Genomic DNA, 9,609 nt, shown 5'->3' with positions numbered 1-9,609 from the left:
TTACTGCTAGGAAGGAAGGGCAAATCAAAAGATCTCTTCAGCAATCCTTAAATGGTTTCATCAGTTAGTTCAGGTTTATCGTTTCACCTACAGCAACAAGAGAGAACTAGTTTAATTTAGCTGTTACTCGTTGTCTACATAAGATCAAACTGTGCAATGCAGGCTGTGAAGTGTGTGGTGGTTGGAGATGGGTAAGTTAACTCTATTTGTAATTAAATTTCAACTTTATTGTTTAACACTCTGACACATGCTGTAGCAAATCAAAGCAAAGAGTTGGTTTTGCAGTTTGCAACAGGAAGATCACGGCTAACAGATCAGTTTGATATCATGTATTGTGTATTATGTATTTCTACTCCAGGCTTTATTTTTCAACCCTCTTGCAGTTTTTGTCTAAATTTAGAGCACCGCTGACACATACTGAATAATAAACACGCTCATTTTGTATGTGTCATTGGACACCTTAAGAATGAATATGTTAAAAACAATTTGCTGATATTTGCACATTGTATGTTGTTATTATACGAAGGAACAAGTGTTTCAATAAAGGTTGGAATAAAAGCTTGAGGAATCCTGGCGAGACCAGTTCAGCACATTTACTGGAAGAGGTTGAACTGTCAACCACGTGTGTAGAAGGAATGATTTGTGCTCATTTACTGTTGGATTGAGATTGTTTTGATGGTTCTTTTACACAGAAATCATCACGTTCATAAATGTTTTAGGACTCTAAATGGAAAAGCAGTCCATCACAATTTAATTAGAAACTTTCATAAGTTTAATAAGTTAATTGCTATAACTTGATATACGTGGCTTTAGGATGGTGCTGCTGACCTTAGTGACACATTCCATCCATTAAACCTTTGAGAGTCAACTTATTTACCTGTTTAACAAGCTGAGTTAGTTCTTAGATATCTGATGAAGATGATCTGCTGAAAATGTGTTTGCACACCAATCTACTGTCTTGGTATTGCTCTGTCTGTCTTTTCAGGGCTGTGGGTAAAACATGCCTGCTCATCAGCTACACCAGCAATGCCTTTCCTGGAGAATACGTCCCCACAGTGTAATCTCTCTCTCTCTCTCTCTCTCTCTCTCTCTCTCTCTCTCTCTCTCTCTCTCACTCACACACGCACGCACGCACGCACGCACACACACACACACACACACACACACAATGTTACCTTGTTGGGCTCACATCAGAAATGTGTTTGTGTTACCTCTCTGCAGTTTTGATAATTACTCTGCCAATACACTGGTGGATGGGAAAGCAGTGAACCTGGGTCTGTGGGACACAGCAGGACAGATGGATTATGACAGGCTCAGACCGCTGTCCTACCCACAGACGGTGTGTTTTAAAAAAATAATCACACGAATGCACTCATCAGCAGAAACACGTACACACCTCTGTGTGTCTTGTGCTCATTAGTGTCAGATAGAATTAGCACTGTCATTGTTTTACCAGCATCAAATCAAAATGAATTTCTTGACTCTAAAGCTCAAAACACTCATAACTGCTAAAGTACTTCCTGTCAGGAGGGTGACAGATAGTTTTATGTTGATGATAAGTCACAGTGAAAACAGGGGTGTCTCAAGGATGTGTACTCAGTCCTTTGTTTTTTCCTCTGACTGTACTGCTAAATACATCACAAACCAACTGTTTCATCTGCTCTGATGATGAAACTTTTCACAGAGCTAGAACAGAGAAAATGGAACAGTCAGTCAGCAATACTAAATGATTGTGATTTTAATCTTGAGATGCGCTATGTGATAGATTGTTTCTTCCTCTTTTTCTATAAACTGAAGAATTTAGAAGCAGTGCTTACCTAATCTTCATTCACACCTGTGTTTATTTTATGTCATGTTGGCAACATTTTTAATAGATTTTTTTTGTCATTTTTTTGTCAGGATGTGTTCATAATTTGTTTTTCACTTGTCACACCATCTTCGTTGGAAAATGTCCGTAGCAAGGTGAGTATTCAAGTCCGAATCCATTATTTAAGAGGCATGAAAAATGTTTTAAGCTAACTTGTTTTCCAAATTTGCTACAGCTGCTTTAATTACAAAGTAAGACTACAACACCACTTGTGTAAATAAATTAGGGCCTTGTGTCTAAAACTATCTCTTAAGATACTACATTTTGCTAAAATGCAATGATAACGTGTCTAGGGTACAAATTACATTCAATATTTTAATAATGTAGAAAATGAAGTTCTGCTCTGAGTTTGTCAGTAGTGTCAGTCTCTGTACTCCTCCCTCAGTGGTATCCAGAGGTACATACCCACTGTCCCAACACTCCAACAATACTGGTGGGCACCAAGCTGGACCTGAGACAGGATGAGAAAAAAGTGGAAGAATTGAAACTCTCTCCTCTCCTGTCTTCTCAGGGCGAGGCCATGGCTAAAGAAATAGGTCAGCTGTAGCTCAACATAAGCACCAAATATATTTTTAAAATGTAATTGTCAAATTGTTTTGTTCTTCAGTACCAACAACATCATCTTACAGTCATCACTTGTGTTTAATATTAACACAACATAGTAATGAACATAACCAATCATTTTGATTTGTACAGAATGTTATGGAAACAAATGCAGGTTAGGTAACTGGTTTTGTGTATTTTGGTCACCAGGTGCAGTGAAATACCTGGAGTGCTCAGCTTTGACACAGACCGGCTTGAAACCTGTGTTTGATGAAGCTGTCAGGGCAGCGTTGAACCCCAAACCCCCTCGGAGGAGGAGGAATTGCAACGTTTTGTAAAAGAGATCCAGAAAGATGAGAGAACCTGGATCCAGGAACAGTTCTGGCCCTCAGACAGACCTTCATCACCTTGTTGCGAAGAGGATGAATTTGAACTTTTTTTTTTTCACCTTAAAGTTTTCTGGGCGCTCACGTCTGATTAGTTTTTCGGACAGAGTTGATCTTTTTATGTTCAAAGACATTAGCAACGTGAGTCAGCTTCAACTTTGTTTACATGAATCAGTTTTCTATTGTGATTTTCTTACCGTCTCTATTGAGATACTTTTCTGACTTCCACATGAACACAACATGCCTGAGTGTGTTAATCAATACAGATCGTGACTTAGTTTAATTATTATTCTCATTAGTTGATCAATAAGGATGTTAACTGAAAACAGGTCACCTTCTGTGTTTTAGTTTGAAATGATCATAAAGTAGGGATGTTCAGTGGAGCCCACACATTTGACTTTGTAGTATATTTTGATGTTATTATGAAATAATTAACCAAGTATAATCTACCAAAATATCTTTAATTGCATAAAATTTGTTTGACTTTTTTAAATGTATTCAGTAATTGCTCTAAAACGTTTATTCATATAGTGTTCACACCTGCTTGGACTAAACAATGATCAATACATTTTATTTATATAGTGTCCTGTATTGTGTTATATTGTGTAACTTGTCACAGGAGTTGTTATCAACATGTATGCAACAAATTCAGTTAGTCAGGTTCACTTTCAGTACTATCCTAACTGAGGCCAATGAAAAAAGAGTGATCAGATTTAATTCTGTAACATTCTAGTTTAGAGGGAAAACCCAACAGTACTTCACTCTTCAAAAATGTCCAGCAGCGGCTCTACTTCCTGGGGTTCCTGAAGAACAACACCCCTACCAACAAGGTGCTAGTGTCATCTACCTGCTCTGTGAAGCATTCTGATAACCTGCATCCTAGTGCGGTATATGTACAGTCTATGGTGACTACGGACAAATGCATGAGAGAGTTAGCAGCCTTGGAACAGCTTGATGAACTACTCTCCCCACATGTTTTAAAAATGCTAATATGCTATGCTAAATCTGCTATGCTAAACAATGATTTCTCTATAGAACTACAAAGTCCGGCTGGGGGAGGAGAGTACAGGTCTGCACTATGGAGGGGGGCGGAGTTTATAGCTCCTCCTCCAGTTTAAAGAGACAGTACCCAAAAACGGCTCGTTCTCAAGACTCTCCTCAGAACAGGGGTAGATGAGGGTCTGTAGAGCAACAATAATGAGGAAATCAGACCAAAGAGCTGCAGTTCCACTGTTTTTAGACCCCCAACTGAAGGATTTAGATGTAAAAAGGAATAACTTAAAAGCATGTTATGTCTCCTTTAAGTTTGCCAGCTTAAGTTTGCTTGTGTCACAACAGTGGAGGGACTGAATATTTTTGTCACATATGAAAAGGTTTTAATTTGTTTTTGCCTTTGTTTTGTCACAGGATGTGTTCCTAATTTGTTTTTCAGTAGACCTTCCATCTTCCTATGAAAACATTCGTCTAAAGGTGGGAACAGGCAGACAAGTGTTCAGCTGAACCTTGGCTGACTATTGAATATGAATCATAATGAATGAAGGCTAACCCAGTAACAATAACTTTGACACTAGGGGTGTAACAGTACATACATTTTCCGCTGCAGAACGTTTGGTTTGGCTCAGTATCGAGTTGCCACATGGACGTTTAATTGTGTTACACACATTAGCCATTAGCCAGCAACACAAACAGCTGTGTTCATTTTAGGGGGTGCCTTCTTCAAAAGACTCAGTGTTACAACCAGGTTCGGTGTTTAAAATGAAGGACATGTCGAAACAGAGCAGAGGCGTGTGCAGGTTGGTAAAATTCAAGCAGTTTTTATTATAAATAAGGGTTTTAATAACACAACGCTCCAAATCTAAAGGTTGAATATATAACAGTGTTAAAAAGGCAAGTGGTTACATGTTTAATATGAGCATTCTCAATTAAAACAGACATCTAAAAAGCTCCCAAACATATCCCAAAGGTGCACTGATCACACTCACAAAAGTTTGGAGTTGAGAAGGAGCCAGCAATCTTGGTCCCTCGTCTGTTTTAAAAGCCTAAAAAGCACTATGGCTTTCTCCCATTTAAAACAGTCTGAACTAAAACCCTTAAAACACTAACGGAGCCAACAGTGAGATGTGGCACATATCTGGTCTCAATCTCTCTCTGAGTCTCAGCCAAAGTCATTATCCAGTGGCAACTCCTCTCCTTTATGCTGCACTGGGCTGATGAGGGGATTGGGTCCAGGTGTGTAGGCACAAGGGAGGAAGAGGGGAGGTCTCTCATGATTGCTGTGTCTTTGTGAAGGTAGGAGATGGCAGCAATTTATGTCCTAAGCTCGCATCCTTAGGGCAAAAAGGCACCAGCTGTAACACTCAGTCAACCCAATCAGTGTAGTTTGGTATTGGTACCAGACACCAGTTCATTCACTGAATGGTTAGACAGGAAGTGAATGGCTGTAAATTTAGATTAGGGATGCGCCGATATGAAATTTTTGGGCCGATACCAATATCTGATATTAAAATCACTGTTATGGCCGATAACCAATATTTGCCTATATCGATATACTGACATTAATGCTTCTAAAAGCAGATTTGTATAGAATGAAAATTTTTAAAGCTGAATTTACATTGTTATATACACACACCACACACATTCACGCTTCTGAGATTATTACAATCACTGTCACGTGACTAAAAAAATACACATCACCCCCTCACCCTCTGAAATACGGAAACAAAATGGAAAAACATCAGTTGTTACTATAGGCCCGGTTTTATTTATCAGACGATAACAATATGTTAAAAAATGACAAACACTGGCCGATACCGATATTGGTGCAGATGTATTGTGCATCCCTAAGTTAGATCTTACATCCCGTCCTTGTCCTGCCACCGTGCAACCACGACACTAAACAGAAGGTAATGGCACCTGCCAGGCAAGCTATTTCTGTCCGTAGCAAAAGGATAGCTGTCGTTGTGTCTTTGGGCAAGACATTTAACCCCCCTTGTCTGCTGGTGGTGGATGGAGGGACCGGTGGCACCTGTCAGTGTGTCCCAGGGCTGCTGTGGCTACATTGTAGCTCATCACTGCAAGCATGTGAATGTGTGAATGGCTGGTTGTGCTGTAAAGCTGTTTTATTTACCATTAATTATTCTATTTTATACATTTTTATGTTAGCATTTTGTTGGAGTATTACTGCATGTAGTTTTATTTTTATGCAGAAGTGCACATTTTCTTTACCCCCTTTTCTCTAACTGTAACGCAAGGAAAGAAAACAATCTTTAATATAGCACCTCTCAAGATAAAATCACAAGGCGCTTCAAAAACACACACAAAAAAATCAAATATAAAAACGATTTCAAAAAATGATTTAAAATATGTTTAAAATGAGAAAAAAATAAAAATTGTGATTAGAAAAAATGTAAGGAAAGGGATAGAGAAAATGAATAGGAAGGAGGGAAGTCATGGATCCTGGGAAAGGCGAGGGTGGTGTGGGAGGAGACCAAACCTTCAAAACAAAACCAAGATAGCTATGTACCGAAGAAGAATTATTGAATTGCTGTTACACCCCTATTTGACATATAACAAAATTGTGTGTACTGCCATTGTACTCTCTCTCTCCCTGTTCTCTTTTTTAAAGTTGCTAGTAGTCACAGTATCTGCTCATATTCTTCAGTGGTATCCAGAAGTGCATCACCATTGTCCCAGAACACCTATAGTCCTCGTGGCCACCAAGCTGGACCTGAGAGATGACACGGACACCCTGAAAAAGTTGGAAAAGGGGAAACTCTTTCCGATCTCAACTTTACAGGGCGAGTCCATGGCTAAAGAAATAGGTCAGTAGAAGTGAAAAAAAACAGCTACTACTACACCTAAAACACATTTGAATGTATTTGTTTTAATCAGAGGATGTTCATCAATAGTTGCTAGTTGTAACTTTCGCTAAAGTACCTGGGTCATAAATCATGTTAACACTGACAGTTCATACTGGTTCCCTATTGCTGGGTGTACTCACTTAGCTAAAACAATGAGGAACTTGTAGGTTCTAAATAACAGGATAGTTTGCAAACGCTTATTCTGATTAGTTTGTGATTTCTACTCAACATTTGTAACGCTTTGGTGCTGAAGGCCATGACCTGGATAATATTAGGATGAGAGAGTGAAAATTCAACTTTTGGCCTCAACAAAAAATATAATCGATTATCCTATGATGATGTTGTGGAAACAAATACTAGATAATATTCAATTTCTTTTTTATTAATCCAGGTGCAGTGAAATACCTGGAATGCTCAGCTTGCACACAGTCTGGTGTTAAAACTGTGTTTGATGAAGCCATCAGGGCGGTGTTGAACCACAAACCCACTAAGCAGAAGAAGAAGAACTGCGTTATTTTGTAACAGAGTACAAAACAGTAACAAAGAGTACTTTTCAGTTGTTGAACTCATCTGAAAGCAACATCCATCCACATATTCTCAGTACCAGCATATACAGTGTGTTCATATGTGTCTGTTATATGTATGTTTGTTCCTGGGAACTATAAAAACACTAAATAAATTCATTCCATATCACCACCATCAGACTGCAATAAATCTTCACTTTCCATGAGAAAGTCCAGAGGGACAGGCCACAGTGGAGAGGAACTACTCCATTTTAACAAGATGGTGGCTGGACAAAAGCCTCAACCAGCTGGACAATCTTCCATGTGTTTCTTCCCATGGTTACTCATCCACAGTGAGCCCTAGGGCATAGACCAGACGATGCCCGCACAGCCATGGAATACACCTCATCAACACTAACACCATATCGGAGCAGGCAGAGGGAGACTAGGGGTCTTAGCACACCTCTGTTGTCGCTTGGCTTCCTGGGGTTGGAGGCTAGGAGGGAGATCCGGCCGTCCGGTTGGGGTCTGGGGTGGTGGGTTGCTGTGCTCAGCGTTGGGCAGGGGAGCCTGCTCATCAGCACCCCAGCAAAAAGGGTCGAACTCTGAGAACCGGTAATGGTTGTGCCTCATGTGCAGCAGTACCGGGACCAGAGTGAATAGGGTGTGTATGGGGAGCATGAGTGGGTGCCTGGCGTGCATTTTTGTAAGTCTTTGGTTGTATGTGTATGTGTGAGCATGAGGTGGGGGTGGTCGCCCCTGGGTCCCGGGTCGCTGGGTCCCGGGCTCGACTGGCTAGGGGGTGAGTTTGTTGTCTAATAGCACAAGGAGACAGTTTCAGTCAATCAATCAATAAATCAATCAGTTGATTTTTATTTATATAGCACCTTCTACTGCCTTTGCAGGAGTCCAAGGTGCTGAACACAACATACCATGGAAATAAACTAACAGACATATAATAGGACAATTAAAAAGGTTGAAACTGAATTAAATTACATAAAAGCAAAATGACTGATAAAAGTAAGTCTTCAGGCGACTTGTAAAAACCTCCAGTGATGGCGACTCTTTCACAACAAGTGGCAAGTCATTCCACAGAGTAGAGGCCATTACTGAAAAGGCCCGATCCCCTCTGCCCCTGTACCTGGCACAAGGGATAGACAACCCCGACCAGCAGAGCGAAGAGACCACAGTTCAATATGCTGTTTCAACAATGCAGCCAGATATGGAGGAGCAAAACCATGTCAGGACCTGTAGACATGCAATAACTTTAATTTTGTCCAGTAGCACACAGCCAACCGATGTTAAAGATGCCAACACATGGGTAATGTGTTCTCTTTCCCTCGTCCCAGTCAAAAATCTAGCTGCCGAGTTTTGGACCAATAGCAGCCGATTCAGTGCTGCCTGATTCAAACCAGCATACGATGCGTTACAATAGTCCAGTGTTGACAATACAAATGCATGTGGCACTGACTGAAGTTGGAAAGACAACTGTACATCCCGCCCTATGACTGACATCTGTCTATGGGTCAAGGCCATCCTATATAATAACACATATACGATATCTTGTCAGGCTATAAAAGTAAAACATTTACACATATGTTTACAAAAGATTGAATCTTGTTTCAGTTGATTAGTTTTTAATCAATGTCCAGGTGCTCTGTGCGTGCTTTTTCATTTGGCAAATGTGGTTTGTTTGTGTGGGACCCAGCAGCACTTGTGCGGTGCTGTCAACTGTAAAGTATGCTATTGAGACACAGAGACTGAAAACTCAAGCTGGAAAACAAACTGATGTCAAAATAAAATGTGAAAAGGACAAAAATGAACACTATGGACTTCAGTTGCTGACCCGATAAGCTTGTGTGTTCATTTGAATGTAATATCATGTCTAATTTATCTGTAAATTTGATAATTGACTTCATCTGTAAAACTGCTTATTTGGAGAAAGGAAATAATTGTTTTTGGATTTGTAGTCATTTTCCAACTGTTCATTTTTATACTTATAATGGACTAAGAAAATAAACCTTTTTACTCATCGTCCCACCAAGAATTTTTGTTTCCACCAGCCGCCTGTGGATTCTTCATTTGCTTGAGCGTAAAAACAATCTTTGTCAGAACTGTAATGTCTTCTTTATCCTTACATGTGAGCAGGGGCACCCCCAGAAAGAATGGGGTCCTTGTGGTAACTGGGAGAGTTTAGCCTGTGGTGATGCACTGCTTTGCTGCTTTATGCTCAATATAAATCCAAAACAATTAAGTCAAATTTGAGAAATCCAAATATTTCAGAAAAATACATTTCGGTTATTTGAAATGTTGTTTTGAAATTTATTTTAGAATTATATTTTTTAGTTTGATTCACCTGTTGCCGTCTTCACAAAAATTATGGAGACATAAATGTTTTAGAAAATGGTGAGAAGCAGAAACATAATATATTTTTAAATAAATTCAGGGTA

General features: G+C 39.6%; 1 protein-coding gene across 1 annotated transcript; it reads left to right on the top strand.

The window, feature by feature from the left end:
- Nucleotides 1-3,603, top strand: LOC107388172 (ras-related C3 botulinum toxin substrate 1). Its single transcript, XM_015963583.3, has 6 exons — nt 1-191; nt 986-1,057; nt 1,222-1,339; nt 1,900-1,962; nt 2,253-2,403; nt 2,621-3,603. The coding sequence occupies exons 1-6, from the start codon at nt 157-159 to the stop codon at nt 2,746-2,748; spliced, it is 567 nt and encodes a 188-aa protein (XP_015819069.2). The 5' UTR covers nt 1-156; the 3' UTR covers nt 2,749-3,603.
- The last annotated feature ends 6,006 nt before the right edge of the window (nt 3,604-9,609 follow it).

This window comes from Nothobranchius furzeri, chromosome 16 (genome assembly GCF_043380555.1).
Source record: "Nothobranchius furzeri strain GRZ-AD chromosome 16, NfurGRZ-RIMD1, whole genome shotgun sequence".
Classification (NCBI taxonomy): domain Eukaryota; kingdom Metazoa; phylum Chordata; class Actinopteri; order Cyprinodontiformes; family Nothobranchiidae; genus Nothobranchius; species Nothobranchius furzeri.
This window is presented reverse-complemented; position numbering and strand designations above follow the sequence as displayed.

What these genes read in the sequence shown, in the direction of transcription:
- LOC107388172 (XM_015963583.3), top strand. Translation starts at nt 157, where the DNA reads ATGCAGGCTGTGAAGTGTGTGGTGGTTGGAGATGG. An exon ending in GGAGAATACGTCCCCACAGT is followed by an intron (nt 1,058 to 1,221) that starts GTAATCTCTCTC and finishes ACCTCTCTGCAG; the next exon opens with TTTTGATAATTACTCTGCCA. An exon ending in GGCCATGGCTAAAGAAATAG is followed by an intron (nt 2,404 to 2,620) that starts GTCAGCTGTAGC and finishes TTTGGTCACCAG; the next exon opens with GTGCAGTGAAATACCTGGAG.